Source organism: Theropithecus gelada, chromosome 19 (assembly GCF_003255815.1).
Source record: "Theropithecus gelada isolate Dixy chromosome 19, Tgel_1.0, whole genome shotgun sequence".
In the NCBI taxonomy this organism is placed as follows: Eukaryota; Metazoa; Chordata; class Mammalia; order Primates; family Cercopithecidae; genus Theropithecus; species Theropithecus gelada.
Window position 1 is genome coordinate 40,688,715 of NC_037687.1, and position 19,513 is coordinate 40,708,227.

At 47.8% G+C, this 19,513-nt stretch overlaps 1 protein-coding gene across 4 annotated transcripts in view; it reads right to left on the reverse strand.

Annotated features, from left to right (window-relative positions):
- The window catches only part of SAMD4B (sterile alpha motif domain containing 4B), a 42,090-nt gene extending 22,875 nt beyond the window's left edge, over window positions 1–19,215 (reverse strand). The window contains exons 1-5 of one of the 4 annotated variants that reach the window (XM_025366562.1): window positions 19,098–19,215; window positions 13,320–13,421; window positions 9,145–9,701; window positions 7,457–7,518; window positions 4,419–4,819 (exon numbers count right to left, since the gene is read on the reverse strand). In XM_025366562.1, the coding sequence (XP_025222347.1) occupies window positions 4,419–4,614 (196 nt within the window). In that variant the 5' untranslated portion in view covers window positions 4,615–4,819; window positions 7,457–7,518; window positions 9,145–9,701; window positions 13,320–13,421; window positions 19,098–19,215. The remainder of the gene's footprint in view (window positions 1–4,418; window positions 4,820–7,456; window positions 7,519–9,144; window positions 9,702–13,319; window positions 13,422–19,097) is intronic. The other 3 variants (XM_025366561.1, XM_025366563.1, XM_025366560.1) reach the window with 3 other exon arrangements.
- Between the last annotated feature and the right edge of the window lie 298 nt (window positions 19,216–19,513).

A 19,513-nucleotide genomic window follows, 5' to 3' on the forward strand; every position in this document is an offset into this window, starting at 1 on the left:
TTGGCTCTGTCACCCAGGCTAGAGTGCAGTGGCACGATCTCGGCTCACTGCAAGCTCCACCTCCCGGGTTCACACCATTCTCCTGCCTCAGCCTCCCAGGTAGCTGGAACTACAGGTGCCCGCCACCACGCCCGGCTAATTTTTTTGTATTTTTAGTAGAGATGGGGTTTCACTGTGTTAGCCGGAATGGTCTCGATCTCCTGACCTCGTGATCCGCCTACCTTGGCCTCCCAAAGTGTTGGGATTACAGGCGTGAGCCACCACACCCGGCCAGGGAGACAGGCAACTCTTAACTGGGGACTAGTGAACCAACTGAACTCAAGATTTGGTTTGTGGAATAGCTATGCATCTTTTTGGGGACAGTGGGGAGGAGGGGAAGATTTTCTGAGTGGTCTACCCCGCTAAATATTAAGAACTCTTGCCCTAGAAGAATGTGCTGGGTCTCTCCCAAGGCTCTGTCTTCTTTGACACATTATTTCAGAGCCCAAGAAGTACCTGGAAAGTACCAGAACAACCCCCTCACTGTCCAAATAGGGATCCTGAGGCCCAAGAGGGTCAGGCAGGATTGACCCAGGTCACAAGAGGTGTTAGTGGAGAGCTGGATCTACAACTCTTGGGTGTCTCATGTCTCACAACAAATGAATCATCCAGCAGGGCATCACCTCTCACACTACCTGGTGAGCAGAAGAACCTGGGTACTCATTCCCAGGCCCATCCCCTCAGGATTCTGATTTAGTAGGTCTACAGGGGGCAGAAATCTGGATTTTAAGTCACCTGTCCCCAGTGATTCTGATGATGAGGCAAGTCTGAGAAACACCAGGGAATGGGAAGGCCATAATAACCAGAGGAGAAACAAGAGTATGAACAGCTCCTTCTTTGAGGCAGGTCTCCAGGCCCAGAAAGTAGCACCTTCCTTACAAATAAGGCAGGTGGGGTTCTACTTGAGGGTAGGAGTGAGACAGGAGGCACCTGCCTTCTTAGTCTTAGAGCCCGTAGATCTACTAGAAAACAGGCATTCAAGACTCTACCAGAATTTACCTCTGTGATCACTTCTCTTTCAACTCATGCTTTGCCCCAGTCCCGGCAGGCTTCCTGCTGACTCTGGAACACACCACGGCTCTCCCTCATTCTAAGTTCTCCTTTCCTCTCCACCTATTTAAGTACCAGCTTGTTATATTCTCACCATCTGACATGGGGCTATGGATAAAAACCTTGATGCATATATTCATTCATCATTCAATTCATTTCACAGCACTTCTCAACCCTGGCTAGGCATTACCACCAATATCCCATTGCAAACTGTCTGGGAATGGTCCTCAGGTTATTTGTATAAAATGCAGCATGTCTTTCAAGCACAATGTAGTGAGAAAAAATATTTTAATTGCATATACCTCTAAACTAGCAGTTCTGCAGAATCTGAAGAGTTCATCCTAGAGATGTTTCAAGGGTACTTATTACATCACTATTTGTAAGAGGAAGACCACATGTACCATGTGGAGGAGTCTATTGGTCAAGACCTCTAAAGAATTCTGAAGTCAAATTTGAATTCTACGTCTTACCAATTGTGTGACCCACGGCAAGTCACTGAATATCTCCAGACCTCAGTCTCCTCTGTAAAATAGGGGAGTAACAGGGCCCACCCTACAGAGTTGCTGTGAGGTGTAAATACATACTTAACAAGAAGATATAGACGTATGTGCTGAATATGGAATGATCTTCAAATCAATTGGTAAGTGAAAAAAACCAAACCGGCTAATATGCATGTTTGGCCATACGTATTAAGACAAAACAATGACAAAGTTGGAAGGAGAATATGTATACATTCATATATGCAGGGAATTTATCTCATAAAACATAAGGAAACGAGAACGTGAAGTCTGGAAGAAAAACCTCACTTTCACATTTTGTACTATCTGATTTTACTACAAGTTCTGAAAACAAAGGCAAAAACTAAAAATACTCAAATTACCAAGTACTACTGGTGATTCTGATATACAGCCAAGAGTGGCACCCAGTGGGAATCCAACTGCCTGCTCAGGAAGAGGCAGTGGGGATGTGTGACGAAGCTATGTAAAACACTGGCCTGCCCCACAGGAGCCCCTACTCTGAAGGCAGAGTTATACCACAAACATAACTCCTGCCTTTAGTATTAGAGTAGTGGAGAGTGTGGCAGGGGTAAGAAATGGCTGAGCTCTGAGCCTGCTGCAGCTGAGCTGGGTTCTTATTGCTCTTTGTCTAGGACTAAGAACTTACTGCCAGACTAGGAACTAAGCTGATGTGACACCTGGCCTGAGTAACCGTCTCCCGCTATGATCATGCTGCTTCTGTGACTTCCACATAAAAACACAGTAAAATAAAGGTGACTGATGCTAAGGCAGGTGGGCCTGGGGAGACGAGGGAGGCCAGGCAGCTGTGTGGCTCACCAAATCCCAATCCTAGCAGCCCATGCTTGTTTCCTCACCTGTAAAATGGGGCTAATGACAGGACCTACCTCGTGGGGTTGTTGTGAGGACTAAATGAGTCATTGACATTAAAAATAACAACTAGCAGTTATTAAGTGTTTACTACATGTCAGGCATGTAGGAAGCTACTCGTTTTTTTTTTTTTTTTTTTTTGAGACAGAGTCTGGCTCTGTCACCCAGGCACGATCTCGGCTCACTGCAAGCTCCACCTCCCGGGTTCACGCCATTCTCCTGCCTCAGCCTCCAGAGTAGCTGGGACTATAGGCGCCCGCCCCCACGCCCAGCTAATTTTTTGTAATTTTTAGTAGAAACGGGTTTTCACTGTGTCAGCCAGGATGGTCTTGATCTCCTGACCTCGTGATCCACCCGCCTCGGCCTCCCAAAGTGCTGGGATTACAGGCGTGAGCCACCGCGCCCGGCCACATGTGTTAATTCATTGAATCCTCACAACTACCCTAGAAAGCAGATACAATTATCATCTTGATTTTTTCTTTCCTTTTCTTTTTACTGAGGTTACATACTTCTCAGGATATCATCTTGAATTTAAGATGAGGAAACTGGCTGGGTGCGATGGCTCACGCCTATAATCCCAGCACTTTGGGAGCCTGACGTGGGCAGATCACGAGGTCAGGAGTTCGAGACCAGCCTTACCAACATGGTGAAACCCTGTCTCTACTAAAAATACAAAAATTAGCCAAGTGTGGTGGCGCGCAGGAAACTGAGGCACAGAGAGGTTAAATTACTTGGTTATATGGCAAGTAACAGAACTGGGATTTAAACTTAGTCTGACTTGAGAGGCACACAAGAACACTGTTTTTTTTTTTTTTTTTTTTTTTTTTGAGACAAAGTTTTGCTCTCATAGCCCAGGTTGGAGTGCAATGGCACGATCTTGGCTCACTGAAACCTCCACCTCCCGGGTTCAAGCGATTCTCTCACCTCAGCCTCCTGAGTAGCTGGGATTACAGGCGCCTGCTACCACGCCCAGCTAATTTTTGTACTTTTAATAGAGATGGGGTTTTGCCACATTAGCCAGGCTGGTCTCGAACTCCTGACCTCAGGTGATTTGCCAGCCTTGGCCTCCTAAAGTGCTGGGATTACAGGCAAAAGCCACGGCACCTGGCCAAGAACACTGCTTTTAAAGTTAATATACAAGTAAAGACAGTACTTGGCTTGTTGTAAGGGCTCAATATGAACTATTATTCTGAAGAAGGTGCAAAGAGTTAGGGTGACTAATCTGGACAAACTGCATGGAGCCCCTTGGCACTGGGGCCAACAGTTCTCCATCCAGCTCTGTGGAGGCCCACACAGCCAGAACAGCTTCAGCAGTAGCCCCTGATTCTAGCCTGACTCCTGTCTACAACTGGGGCCTAAGAGACAGGTCTTAGAGAAGCCTGGCTCACCCATCCCAATGCCAATCTCACAGGACACAGACTGCCTCTCTAATAAGTACTTAGGGAACTGACAGGATGAACTCTATCTAAATTCAAAACTCTCTGGAACTGGAAGCTGCTTATGCTTTAAGTCCAACCTAACTTTGAGGGTAAAGAATAGTATAGGATGACATGAATTTTGGAAGAGTTCTCAAATTACCTCCTAGCCCTGATATCCTGAAGCTTAAGAAATTAATTACTGCTCACCTTCTATACCCCTTTCATAATGACTAATTTAGTCTGTTCCTTTCAGCAGCCCACATAAGCTACTCTACATGATCTTCCTGTTATGGGGAGTTTCCAGTTTGCACTGCCTTCTCCCATAAGTCCACCATGCCATGCCTGAGGATTTATGGCAACACAGTCCCAGAAGACCCATGATGACAACTTAGGAAGTAAGGAACTCCCCACCCACCAAGCCTACAACCCATTTTAGCCCCATTGTTGAGTTGACCTCCCTAGCCATGCGACATCTATTCCAGGTCTCCCTCCTGCTGTGCTCCCATCTCTAAGGGTGGAGACTCACCAGCACTGTTGGCCTCCGACTCCAGCAGGTGGATGTCATTGCAGTCCGCCAGTGAGTGCTCCAGGCAGAGCTGCAGGAAGCGGGCCTGGGTACGGGTGACCCGTTTCAGAAGTGACAGCAGGGCCACTGTCTGCTCACACTCATTCCAGCCCTTGAACCAGCCAGCGAGGATGCCCACCTGGTCTCGGAACATCATGGTGCCGGGCCTGGGGCCAGGGTGGGGGGACGGCGGTGGCGAGGGCCAGCGCCGTCACATGGTCCCGGCTCTGGCCTCCTGTTACCTTTCCCCTGAGGGCCAGGGCTTAAGGACGTTTCTGGGCGTGGTGGCAACGATTGTGAGGGGAGGAGGAAGCCTGCTCACATGGGGGGAGGTCTTGGTCCAGCCACGCCTCTCCAGTCTCCTGAAAAAGGAAGCAAAGGGGTCAAACAGAAAGAAGGGGCTGAAACTTGCCTGGTGAGTGTGGGTTGAGGGGGCATGAAGGCCTCATTCCTTTCTCTTTCAGGGTACTTGCTCTGCTGAGCTCCTGGAAGAAAGATGAAGCCAACACCAGATATTAAAGCAACTTTCACCCAAATCTCCAGATCCAGAGAAAAGGCGTGACTGGGACTCAGATGCTTATCCCAGAGACCAAGAAGATGTTGGCCCCCACACCTGGCTGTTATAGTGTCAAAGGAAGCGGATTTAATACAGAAAATACACTGGAAAGATTTTTCAGAAGTGGGAAATAGAAGGCTGCAAATTATGAGAAAAGATATGAATTGATGGCGATCTGGCCCAAGGTGACATGACTAAGCACAGCACATCTCTGACCTTGCTGGTTTCTGGCTACCTTTTCTGAGAGCTAGACAGTGTATCTGCTAACCTACTGATAGGACTCCAAGGGCTCTCTAAATTACTTCAAGCTAGTCCCGCAATGCTGGCAGAGGATGGATGGTGGGGTAGTGACCCTGGTGGAGATCTCAGGTATGCAGCCAGTCATCTGATCAGTAACTGGCTGGGTATCTATCAGGTGTGGGCATGGACAAAGGGCTTTTCAAAGATCACCAACAGGCTGAGGGAATCTTGCCCCCTCTAACACAGCTCCCTGACTCTGGAAAAGATATAGCTCTGATTTATCAGATTTTACTCATCTCTATTCTGAGGTGAATCGCTCCCTGTCCTCTTAATTCACCTGAAGGCTGCTCCAAACCTAAACTCTCTGGTTGGGAAGTCCCCCTGACTTCCAGAGATGCCAGCTTGTCTCAGGCTCCTCTTGGAAGCCAAGAAAATGCCAACCTGAGGGGAAGTGGACAGATCAAAAGTCAAAAACTCACAAGCTGCAAAGTGTCCAAATCCCCCTTAGGCAGGAACTACAGAAAAGTTATTCCAACTAGGCAAACAACAGCTCTATTTTTCAGTTGGCTGGTTTCTGGACACTACTCCGAAGCCTTTTTCTAAGTGTCTTGAGCTCCATATCTCCACTCAACATTTCTTCCATCTGTCTCTCTTGCAACCAGTGCCCTTGGCGCTATCCTCAAACCACATTCAGCTCCATTCCCCTCTGGCTGCCAAAGGACTAAGGTTCCCTGGACTGAGAACTTCATACAAAGACCCATTGAACCTACTGGGCTCAGGTCTAAGGGAGCTACTCAAATCTCTCTGAACTTCCCTGTGCTTGCTGAGGAGGGCTGTGGGGTGCATTAGGCAACAGCTGTGACTTGCCTCACAGATCCCCTGTGGGGCCCCTAAACAGATGGAACTGGCCTGGTTGCCAATCCCTTTGGATGTAAGAAGCAAGAAAGGTATGAGGGAAAATGAAACCTTGCTCCAAGTTAAACAAGCATCCAGCAATTTTTTTTTTTAAAGGGAAATCAGATGTCACCTCCCTGGCCTAAAATTCTCCAATGACTTCCCATTGCACTTAAATTAAATCTAAACAAGGTCAGGAGTGGTGGCTCTTGCCTGTAATCCCAGCACTTTGGGAGGCTAAGGCGGGTGGATCACTTGAGGTCAGGAGTTCAAGACCAGATTGGCCGAAGTGGCGAAACCCCATCTCTACTAAAAATACAAAAATTAGCCAGGCGTGCTAGTGCACACCTGTAATCCCAGTGACTTGGGGTGCTGAGGCACGAGAATCACTTGAAGCTGGGAGGTGGATGTTGCAGTCAGCCAAGATCACGCTATTGCACTCCAACCTGGGTGACAGGGCAAAACTCTGTCTCAGAAAAAAGAAAAAAAAAAACCTAAACAAATTCCAAACTTCTTATCTTGGCCTACAGAGCCCTATAGGACTCCTGTGGCCACTCCAACCTCATCTTGTACCAAATTATTTCTTATTCAGTGGAATTGTCTTCCCCTAGAGGCTGACTCCTACTTGTTATTCAGGTCTCAGCTCACTGCCATTTCTTCAAAGACAGCTTCCCTGACCATCCAATCTCAGGAGTTTCTCCTCCAATTATATTAACACTATTTCATTCCTATATAATTTGGCACTCTCAGGTATCACCTTATTTATGTTTCTCTCTACTGACCAAAATGCAAGCCATACAGTCAGCCAGTGCCTACAATAGTGCCTGGCATGCAGAAGGTGCCCAATATATATTTATTGAATAAATAAATAGCTATAGAAAGTGAATGTGGAAGCCACACTTGGGATTTCTACAGCCCTAGGGGGAAAGAAGATAGAAGGAACAGCTCATAGGATGGCAAAGGAATTTGAAAACCTTGTTTTAAGAAAAAAAAAATTGAAGGCACTGAGGAGATTTCCTCTAGGGAAGAGAAGACTTAAGGGGAATGGCATAACTGACTTTGGATATCTGAAGAGGTAGCACACAGAAGATAAATTATATTTGTTCTTTTACTCTAGAGGAGAAAAGCAGGGTAGATGACTCTAAGGGAGTGACAACATGGGATATGGGAAATGTTGAAAGTCAAGAAAATTCAGTTCTAGTCCTGCCCCAAGCTACCGATTCACTTTGATCACGGAGCTAGTCTGTTCTCTTCTCTATAATGTATGACAAGGAGCTGGACTGGGTGAGACATGACAAATAGGTTTTACCTCACAGGCTAACTCCAATCGATTGGTAGTTGGCTGCCTGGAGCACTGCGATGAGAAGAATCCTAAAGAAATGAATGGGAATATCCATTAACGGGGAATGATTAATAAATTGGGGCAGATCCCACATTGTATGATATAACATATCTATTAAAAACACGCCTAATCTGGCCAGGCGCGGTGGCTCACTCCTGTAATTCTAGCACTTTGGGACGCTGAGGCAGGCAGATCACTTGAGGTCAGGAGTTCGAGACCAGCCTGGCCAATGTGGCGAAACTCCATCTCTGCTAAAAATACAAAAATTAGCCGGGTGTGGTGGCGGGCGCCTGTAGTCCCAGCTACTTGGGAAGCTGAGGCAGGAGAAACACTTGAACCCGGGAGGTGGAGGGTGCAGTGAGTCGAGATTATGCCATTGCACTCCAGCCTGGGTGACAGAGCAAGACTCCATCTCAAAAAGAAGAAAAGGAAACAAAAAACAAACCTATATACAATGTTTGATCTGTAATTACTTGGAGGGGTGTCCACAAGCTACACAGTAATATGTACAATATAATGCCATTTTTTAAATTAAAAGAAGCCACATACAAAACCCCTTATATATCTTATATATTAATATCTATGTCTGTATGTGTACAAATGTATAGAAGAATACACCCTCAGCTGCCAACACTATCTTGGAGAAACAGGGGGATTATTAACACTATCTTTATATAACTTTGTACTATTTCACTAGCTGCAAGTGAATACATATTGCTTTTGTAATTTTTAAAAAAGAATTTAATGAAAAACAATTTTAAGGCAGCATACTTCCTGACTCAGTGAGAAAGAGTGCTGTGATTAATTATCAATGTTTGCCCTGGATGCAGGGTGGATGAGTGGTAGCTCACGCGCCTAAAAAAAAATCGGTTTTCCTTCCCAGCTCAAGCATTTTGTGGCTTTCAGTCCCAAGGAGGCAGCAGCTGCCTCAACATAAGGAAGAACTTTAAAATAACGCATCTGTCCAAGAATGGAACTGGCTGCCATGTGAGGAGGTAATAAGCTCCCTGGCTGCTGGAAGTGGTCAAGCGGAGGCTGGATGAACATCCCTTGGGAGTGGGAGGGATTCCTTCACTGGGTGGCAACTCATAAGATAGAAGGACATGTTACTATTTCAGAGGGAACATTTGTGACGGGAGGTTTGATATGCCAACAGCATTTACAGCAAAAAAACGACCAAATCCACAAACAGACCAAAGTTGTGCACACTCTTTCCCATAAATTCTTTTACTGGGTTGTTACTTTTCCTAAGCAATAGCACTGTTCCCCCACTTCCATCCACCCAATAAGCTGCTGACTAAACATTAATCCAGCTTTTCCCCCCAGGCCAAATGATAGAAGCAAAGCTTTGGGACATAATGGGGTCTCAAACATGACGCTTAGAAGGCCAGGCTTTGAACAAAGCAGGCCAACTGGGACTATGGTGAGTTGGAAAGTCCACACCCGGTCTAAAGGGAGAAGTCACTATCCACCTCTTATCAACTGTTACCATGAAGGAATGTGGGTCCAGTATTGTTACGTCTTAGTTGTTTTTTTTTTCCTCCGCTACAGAGGAGCTAGATGTCTGGATTTTAAAGTAAAATCCCCCTATTTTCAAATGTGGGAAACGAATCACATTAGAACAACAGTGAATGACTACACAGAAGAAAACATACCTGTGGTCCTTGGAACAGATGAGCACAAACTAGAAAAAGACCAGAAGTCTGCTAACTACCCCTCCCTTGGGCCTCTCTGGTTTATACCTTCAAGCCACCCCACTGCTCAGGGAATATGACTGGTGGAGAAGATCTAGTGATGGAGGATGATTCTGACAGTCTTCAGTAAACACTGGAGGCTTTAGTGAAACAGTTACTTCTAAGATTTCACTGTTAAAAAAAATCATCCCTGAAGGAAGGGTTCCTATGTCTTCTGGATGAGAGAAGGATGTTTTGTGTTTGGTCTAGATGTTAACTGGAGAGGACTGGATGGCCCTCTTCCACTGAAGGGCCAGAGGCCGCCTGCTACTTTCTATCCCATGTGCTTGGCTGGAGTGACAGAGGGAGATCTGTGTGAGGCATCTCACTGTGGCAGCATCTTACTGTATCCACTTCCATCTTCTAGTATCAACACCCTGGGTTCCCCTTGGAGAAGGAACTGTCTTTCTTGGCTCCAGAAGTGGATATGGGGTAAAGCCTGGCCAAGGATAGTCCTCTCTGGATTTTTGTTGGAACTACTAAGGAAAATAAGTCACTGGTTAGGGTTGCTCAGATTATACATCGTCTCATGATGTCATCAGTTGCCACCTCTTCTATTTCATGGTGGAAGCCTGCTTCAGAATGAAACTAACACAGGTAACAGTAGAGTCAAGAGATGGGGGAGGGGGAAAGGGAGGTCTGTTCACATGATTTAAAACCTAGATGCAGCTAGCCTGAAGCCTCCCCCTTGTGGCCCACTCTTTTCAGTTACATAGATGAATAAATTCCTTTTTGACTTAGGCCAGTTTGAGTTGGGTTTCAGTTAAAACTGAAAGAGCCTTGACAATTCCCATGCAAAACAGAATTCACCACTGGTCTGGTCTCTTTGTCCTCATGTTACCAAAAATGAGTCCTTGCCTTTGAGGAAAGACACAAGAGGGGGACCTCTATAACAAAAGTCTCTCCAACAGCCCAGCAATATTGCTGCCATACTTGAAGAGGTCCAAGTGATCTTCTTGGGAAGCCCCTACCACCCTCCAGAGGTGGCAAACAAAGTTAACAAAATGGCTAAGAAGGCTGGGCGCAGTGGCTCACGCCTATAATCCCAGCACTTTGGGAGGCCTGGGCAGGTGGATCGCTTGAGCTCAGGAGTTCGAGACCAGCCTGGGCAACCTAGTGAAACCTTGTCTCCACAAAAATTACAAAAAAATTAGCCGGGTGTGGTGGAGTGCACTTGTAATCCCAGCTACTTGGGAGCCTGAGGCAGGAGAATCACTTGAGCCCAGGAGGCAGAGGTTGCAGTGAGCCAAGATCGTGCCACTGCACTCCAGTCCAGCCTGGGCAACAGAGTGAGACCCTGTCTCAAAACAAACAAACAAACAAACAAAAAGCTAAAAGCTCCAGACCAGCCCGGGCAACATGGCAAAACCCTGTCTCTACAAAAATTAGCTAGGCATGGTGGCATGCACCTGCAGTCCCAGCTACTCAGGAGGCTGAGGTGGGAGGATCACTTGAGTTCTGGAGGTCAAGGCTGCAGTGAGCTGAGATTGTGCCACTGTACTCCCACCTGGAGAAAGGCCAGGTGAGGTGGCTCACACCTGTAATCCCAGCACTTTGGGAGGCCGAGGCGGGCGGATCTCCTGAGGTCAGGAGTTCGAGACCAGTCTGGCCAACACGGTGAAACCCTGTCTCTACTAAAAACACAAAAAATTAGCTGGGCATGGTGGCAGGCGCCTGTAATCCCAGCTCCTCAGGAGGTTTAGGCAGGAGAATTGCTTCAACCCAGGAGGTGGAGGTTGCAGTGGGCTGAGATCGCGCCACTGCACTCCAGCCTGGGTGACAAGAGTGAGACTTTGTCTCAAAAAAAAAAAAAAAAAAAAAGTTAAGATGTTCCAGGGCAAACTGCCCTCTGGGCTTCTTCTCTGCCCCAGTGAGAAAAGGCCCATATGCCCATAAACAGCGCCTCTGGAGGCCAGCTCTCTTCATTCAGAAGCAGAATGTGGAGTCAGACCTGGCTTAAATCCTGGTTCTCTGTTATACTTACTTGCTGTATTGACTATGGCAAGTAACTCTGTTTCTTCCTCAATGCAGCTTGTTAGAAGAATTAAATGAAACAATGTATTTAAAAATAACTAGCATGATGCTTTTTCCCTCCGCTATACTTCATTTCAACAGCAATCATGATGTTTAGCATGTCTTCATACATCATACATTGTCAGGCCCTTTGCTAACAGCTTTCCATAGATAAGCACATTTGATTCTCAAAACTGTATTTTAAAAATATATTACATACATATACGAATATATTGTCATTTTACAGATGGAGAAACTGAGGCACAGAGCGCTTGCTCTTAACAATGCAACGGGCCGGGCGCGGTGGCTCAAGCCTGTAATCCCAGCACTTTGGGAGGCCAAGACGGGCGGATCACGAGGTCAGGAGATCGAGACCATCCTGGCTAACACGGTGAAACCCCGTCTCTACAAAAAAAAAATACAAAAAACTAGCCGGGCGATGTGGCGGGCGCCTGTAGTCCCAGCTACTCGGGAGGCTGAGGCAGGAGAATGGCGTGAACCCGGGAGGCGGAGCTTGCAGTGAGCTGAGATCCGGCCACTGCACTCCAGGCTGGGCGACAGAGCGAGACTCCGTCTCAAAAAAAAAAAAAAAAAACAATGCAACGAAGCTGGGCATGGTGGCTCACACCTGTAATCCCAGCACTTTGGGAGGCTGAAGTGGGCAGATTGCTTGGGACCAGTGAGACCAGCCTGGGCAACATGGTAAAAGTTGGGCCTAAGGGCCCTTTAATATCAACATCTCTGGATAAATAAGGGGATCCTATCTGCCTTTTTACCCATTCCTACTTCTTTTTACAGCACGACCTAGGCCTTTGAGGAACTGACACTTCATGAACAAGGTAACAGGCTAGTTACCTAGGGTTAACTCACTTTCATAACCTGAGAAGAGACTATCAGAAGCCAAGGGAGCCCAACTTCTAAGAACCAACCATTACTTCCAAAAACTCCTGAAATATGTACACAAAATATGTATACCACTGCATTAGCAGAGAATGAGCTTTTTGTATGAATGGTGCTGGGGAAGGGAGGGAGAGGAGAGGAGAAGCCAGGCAGGGCCTCCTGGAAGATAAGCACAGTATGGGGAGCTCTGGGAAACTCTGCAATAGAGAGGAAGCTAGTGTTCTTCCTCCCACTCCTAAATGTCTTGACACCCCTTCCCCTGAAAAGTTTATCCTGTGCTTCCTTTCCCTTCTTAACGCTTGTTTTCTCTCACTTAGGAATGTAATCAACTCCTGTAGATTCAATTATCACCTCTCTGTGGACAACTGAGACATTTTTTGAGTCATCTTTGACTTCTTCCATTTCCCAAAGACCCAGTCATTAGGTCTTGATATTTCGTTTTTCTTAACGTCAGCTACACATGCCTTCCTTACCTTTCCCCAAACCTATGTGGCTCTAGAACCAGACTGCCGGGTTGGAAATATAAGCCTGCCACTTACTACCTGTGTAATTTTGGGCAAGTGATTTCACCTTGCTGTGCCTGTTTTGTCATCTGTAATGTGGGTGTAATAATAGTACCTATTGAGGAGGAAGACAGAAAATAATAATAGTGCCTACTCTCATAGAGTTGTGAGGCATAAATGACTTGGCTATTATTACTATCCTATCATCAAGTCCTGTTTTCTGTACACCCAAAATATATCTGCTTCTCTCCATCTTCACTACCACCACCACATTTATGTCACCATTTCTCATCTGGACAAATGGATTGTCTCCCAACTTTCCTTCCTGATTCTGTCCTGACCCTCTGTTTTCCTCCTAGAAACCAAAGTGAGCTTTCTAAAAAAAATTAATCAGATCATGTCACTGTCTTGCTTTCAAAAACTTCCTTCTAATAGTTTCGCAATCACCTTAAATGAAAACAGAAACTCCTCACTGTGGCCCTTAGGCCCCAAGTGATCTGGCTTCTGTCAGCCTTTCCAACCCCTCGCCCCTCTCCCTCACTTAGGCTTTAGCCATACTGGTCCTTGTTATTCCCTGAACACATCGCAGGGCTTTTGCACCTGCTGACCCCTCTGCCTGAAATGCTATTCCCCAGACCGTCACAAGGTTGGTTTCCTCTCATCAATCAGATCTGGGCTCACCTGTGCCCCATTCTGCCTCATCTCCCCAGTAGGAACGAGTCTATGATATCATCATTAAGAGATGTTTCTTCAAAGGCTGCAGCTCTTCCAAAAACACCTAGACTATAAGACCCATGAGAGAAGGGAAGATTATAGCTATATCATTCATTGCCACATTTCCAATTCTATCATAGCACGTGGTACATAGCAGGCCCTCAATAAATATCTGTAATAAATTTCCCCACCTTGCAGAGGTCCTTTTTCTGCATGTAGAATGCTTAGATTAGAATGTTCCACTCCCAGATCTTCCTACAACTGGTGCCTTCTCATCTTTCTGGTTATCAGGCTCAACTGTCACCTCCCAAAAGAGGCCTCTTCTGATCCCCCTGTCTACAGTGGCCACTCCCACCCTCTCTTTCACACTGTTTTATTTCCTTCATAGCATGAATCACACTCTGATTTCTTTGTGTTTCACTCCCCCCATCAGAATATAAATTCCATGAATTTCAGGACCTTGAATGTTTTATTCACTGCTCTGTCTCCAGTACCTAGAACAGTGCCTCCAAGCATTGTTTAATGAATGAGTACAGGCTGGAGATATTTGAGACTTGCATACTCCATACACTGCTGTTCTGTAACTTGCCCTGAACCTGCTTCTATTCAACAAGTTTACACTAAAACAAACAAAACTCCACTCACAGCAACCGTACTTAACTCTCTTCCAAAGTTCTGTGTCTTGGAAACCTAAAACGGTGGTGAGGGTATTGTCAGTACTCCTGGATTCTGCTTCCCCGAGGCCACCATCAAGCCAGGCTGATCACCTCATATCACCCGTGATATCCCAAAGCAAAGTGTGGTTGAGTCGGACCAGCCATAAGCTCTCTCTAGACCCAAACCATCACAGAGCAGATGATGACCGGGGCTGGGGGACATTGGGGAGGCAGACTGCCATCAATGCTCAGAAAGTTCATGGGATGGAATCACAGGTCTATTTGACTCAGCAAGCCAGAGACTGAGTTGCAGGGTACAGAACCCAAAATATGTTTCTAAGGATCTTCTGGCATAATCTCACATCTATTCAAGGAAGAAACTATTTTCAAACTGGGACTCTCAAGAAAGAGTTCTCTTTCCACTAAGGCTTTCCAAGGAGGTAGGGTTAAAACCTGGGGCTGCTGAGGACCATCTTTGTTACCCATAGCAGAAGCTTGTTGAAGATGAAGCTAACTCAGTGGAGAAATGGGAGGAGATGTCTGAGAAAATTATTTGAACACCTGGATGCAGTAGGCCTGAAGCCAACCTAGCTCTGGACTTTCCAGTAACAAGAGCCAATTAATCCCCCGCTTTTTTCCTTAAACTACTTTGAGTTAAGGTATTATCACTTCATGTTTTTAGAGTTCTGGCTACGAGTTTTTTTTTTTTTTTCCTTCTAACATTGCAATTACGGGCAAGGCATTGTTCTAAGTACTTTACATGTATTAACTTATTTAATCCTCATAACAATTCTATGAAGTAGAGTATCATTATTTCTTTTTTTTTTTTTTTTTTAGCTGTGGAAACTAAAAGACCAGAGAAGTAACGTGTCCTAGGGCACAAAACTGGTGAGTTGTAACTTGGGACGCAAATCCTGTCCAGACCCAGGGTCTGCATACCTAACAACTACAACCCCATTGCAGCCAAACCTATCTTAACTAAAAATTCAACTTTTTGACCCAAGGCACTACCATCTTGGGATGGACAGTGCCCACAGACCTTCTATTAGTCCCACCTGTCCTTAATCTCATCATATGCAAAATGAGGATAATGGTAGTTTACCAACCTCATAGGGTTCCTATGAATACCTGTAAAGTGCTTAAACAGTGCCTGGCAGTTAGCAAGCATTCAAAAACCAGTGGTCATTATTATTACTACTCTGTAGGTCACTAAAGTGCAGTTGGCAAATACAATGCAAATAGAGGAAATCTGTCTTCTTTCATCTCTATCTTTTGGGTGAAGAGAAGAGATACCATGCGTGACAGATCAGGAGGCTTTCTTGTCTTTGATCCATTGCTTAAGCTGTTTCTTCTGCCTCTAACGCACCATGATTGTCCCAACTCCCAGGGAACACTATCCAGCCCAAATACCACCTTTTCTGTGAAGTTTCCAAATAAAGGGCTCCCTCTCACTGCTGAATTTCTATAGCATATAGTTTGTACCTCATTTTCTGCTCTGTACATGCCCAAGCCCCCTACTGGTATTATGAGCTCCCCGAAGGCAGGCCCCAGTATTTACCCTGGGGTCTCTGTTTCCCCTTCTGGGCCCTAGAGAGAAACAGAATCCCTTGAAAAAAGTTCAGAGCTCTGTGGAGGCCCCAGGCTTAGCAGCTGATAGGGGCTGTTAAGAGAAGTCAACCAGGACGGGGTGAGGCAGGTCACCAGGCAAAGGACTTGGGGTAGCTCAGAATCAGGAAACAACACAAAGAAAGTCCCAAAAACAGGAGCAAGTATGGCAGGGGGAAAGGCAAAGGGTGCTGTGTGGAGATAAAAAGGGAGGTGAGAGGAGAGGAGCGGGCAGGGAGAGTGTGCTAAACCTGAATGAGGAGTGAGATCTGAGAAACTTGGAGATTTCTGGCCCAATGCAGAAGGAAGAGCTGCTTATTCTCTAGTGATTTCCAGTAACTTATAAAGGGTAGATCCCACCTTGTGGGATTCAAAGAACAAGACACGTCGCGTACTTTCAGAGTTCCTAGTCCAGTAAGGGTGAGTGGGCAAGTACATTAAAAACTACAAGGTTGAAGGTGAGCGGTGTTCTAAGAGGTACAATGGGGGTGGAGGGGTCTGGGCAGTAAGACACAGAATGAAAAGACCTCCTGAGGGTGCCTCAAGGGGAGGATGCCTATGTGGAGAAACGGATGGACAAGAAGAGATGGATATGTGTGTTCAAAGAAGCAGCAATTTAAAGAAGCACCAAAGGCTGGGAGTGGGCTGCAGGGATAGCCAGAAAGAGAAAGCACCAAGGAAGATCTGAAAAGAAACCATTCAAAAGTAGAATGGGAAATAACTGCTCAGAGGATGGAGTAACCTTGTGGAGAAGCCAAGATCCTTTCAAGGTAGGTAAGAAATCTTTCTGGAGGATGAGTACTTTGTAAAGGGGATTCCTGGGAAACAGGAAAATAGCAGTGAGCAGCAGGGCACAGAGGCACACCCTGAGGCATCTTTCAGGGGGTTTTTGTGGGGAAAAGGAAATCCTCTTAAAGGGCACAGGTTCTTAAACTTGTGTGTGCATCAAAATGACCAGGATTGTTTGTTAAAAACTCTGATTGCTGGGCCCTGCTCCCAGGTTTTCTGATTCAGTAGATCTGAGTAGGACTCAAGAATGTGTATTTCTAACAAGTGTGGTTGCTGCTGGGCCAGGAACCACACTTTGAGAACCACTGCTATAGTGGAAGGGATTCTTTGGTGAGGAGGCCCTCAAAGGGGAGAAGGAAGAAGGCTTCTCAAAGGGAAATGGGGAAAATCCTGTCTCTAAGGAGGGTGTTAAGTGTCTCTTGATCTTGAAAGGGAAGAGGGGGTCTATGAGGATGGGACCTGAGAAAAATGGTCTGAAAGAAAGGTCTTGGAGCATTGGGATTTCAAGGGGGTGGGGAAAGGTGTCTCTCAAGAATCTTTACAAGGAAACATAGAGGCTCTTGAGTGATGAGTCTGGAGAATGTTGGGGGCCTCTGAAGGGATACTAGGAAAAGGGGGCCCCCTGAGAAAGGTCTCTGAGTTGACTTCAGAGGAAAGAGAATGGGGAAATGAGATGGTGTAAATAGGAATTCTAAAGCGAGGGGGTAAATTTGATAGGGTACTGAATAACGTTTCTTGGGGATGTCAGAAGTGGAATCTGAGGGGAAGTTCTGAGGAAGTCTCAGGAAGCGCTAGGAGTGGGTGGTTGATGGAGGGCAATTTGTGAGAAAATTATCTAAAGAGTGTCTGAGGAAGGTGTGGTCTTCTGAGACTGGTCCTGGAGTGGGATGACAGAGTGATCTTTTTAGGAAAAACTCTTCAGAGATCTCAGTTGAGGAGAAACCTGAGTAAAGTCTCCAAAAGAGTACATGGGGAAGGCGGGGTCTTCTGAGTGTCAGAGGAGTGGGTTTTTCAGAAAGAATTCTAGGACTTTCTCAGAGCAGGAGCTCAGAGGATTATTTTGGGGGGAAATTAGGTGTGTGTGAGGGTCTTCTTCAGGGGATTCTAGAGGATTTAGGGGACCTGCGTGAGCAAGTTCGGGGAGTGACATCTCCAGAAAAGTCCCTTAGTAAGGCAGAAGTATTGAGTCAAGGGGTTCTGGGGGTGTCAGGAAGGTCTTGGAGGGATTTCAAGAACATCAGGAGGGTTCCAGGGGTTTGCTGGGGTCTCTAAGCTGTGTGTGTGTGGGGGGTCCTGAAAACCTGCATCTCAGAGGGGTCACCAAGAGAATCTTACGGTCTTACAGGGGTTGTGAGGAGGATCTTTAGAAAATTCCTCTAAAACCGGTCTGCAAGGAGGGATTCTGAAGTGTAAGTGAAGGGGAGTTCTAGGGGATCTGAGAGATAAACCATAAGGAAAGTTTTCAGGATCCTTAAACCATTTTTGCAGCGTGTGATGTGGGGGACTGGAAAATATGTGGAGTATGTAAAAGGGGTTTTGGAAGAAGCTTTTGAAATATGAAATTGAGAGTCCTCTGGAGATTTCAGGCAATCGCTGGAGACTTTAAGAATGAGTGGGGGTGGGGAAGGGGGTCCCGGGGAAGATCGTTGGGCTACCTGAGGGTGATCTCTAGGGCATTTCAGGGTGGTGAGACCAGGGGGAGACAGGAGGCCTCTGGGGGAGACTTTTGGGATCTGTGGAAAGATCCAGAGGGATACGTGAAGGGGGAGTGTGTATTAGAGAAGGTTGCAATATGGTGGGGAGTGGGATGGGGTCTTCCAGGTCAGTTTTTGGGATCTGGGGGCATTTCAGAAAGTCTGTGAGGAAGATTTATTTTGGGGATATGGGAAGGAGATCTTCAGGGAAGATGATCAGGGTTCTTCGGGGGCATTCTGAAGGACTTCTGGGAGGGGGACTCAGAAATGCAGGGGGTATGAGCGGAAAATCTCCAAGGAGGTTTCTGGAATGGGGTAAGTAGGAGGGAAAATTCTTAGGATCTGGGAGGGGGAAGTCGGGTGAGCCTGTTGGGCTGTGAGAGGCAGGGCTCTGGGGGAGAGTTCTGGAACGGACAGGGGTCCGGAGGGAGCCTTGGGGAGGTGTGCAGAGCTCGTGAGGAAGGCTCCAGGAGCAGCTATGAGAGCCACGCTGTGGAATGGACGAGGAATGGCCTCCGAGGACTATTTCTGGAGACAGGAGGACGACGGGGGCTTCGGGGCCAAAGAGTGGGGGTCTGCAAGGAAGGCTGCCAAGACCCACGAAGGGCTCGGGGAGGCGGCTCCACGGGAGGGGTGGGTTCTGCAGGGACCTTTCGGGGCGCACACGGGGGCTCGGCAGGGTTTCCGGGGCTCTCCGAGGAGGATGTGCATGGGGTCCTGAGGAGGGGCCCCCGGCCCGGCCCTTCGGCAATCCCGAGGGCATGGGGAGGATTTCGGAGAGAAGCTTCTGCCAGGGCCCAGGAGGGAGACTGGGGACGGGCGCGGGGCTTCTCCCGTGGGCCCGACCCCCGAAGCCCGCGCTCCGCACCCGCCCGCCGCCGCCGCCCGCGGTTCGGGGTCCCTGAGGGGGCGGGGCCGCCCGCGCGGCCTGGGTCGCCCTGAGGGGAGCCCCGCGCGCCCTGACCCGCCGCCGCCCCGCGCCGGCCCGGCCCGAGACTCACCGCCTCGGCCTTCGCCACCACCGCCGCCGCTCGGGCCTCCTCAGGCCACCGCCGCCGCCGTCGCCCCCTCTCGGGCCCGCAAGCTCCCCTCCCTCCTCCCGCACCGACCACCGCCGCCGCCGCCGCCGCCGCCGTCGCGCTGCGTCACCGCGCCGTGCGTCACCGCCCCTGGCCCCGCCCCGACAGGGGCCGCCGCGCGCGGGCATTAGCTCACGCCCGGGTGACGAACGGCGCGCCAGCCAACGGGCGACGAGGGCAGCCCGAAGGGCGGGAGGTGTGAGCCGAGTAAGGCGGGGTCCCGGCGAGGAGAGGAGCGACGGTGGTGGAACGGGACCCAAGAGGCCCGCCCCCTCCTCGGCGGGATTGGTCGGACGTGGGGGTGACGGGCAGTCGGTCAGGCCTGGGGTTTGGGGCTG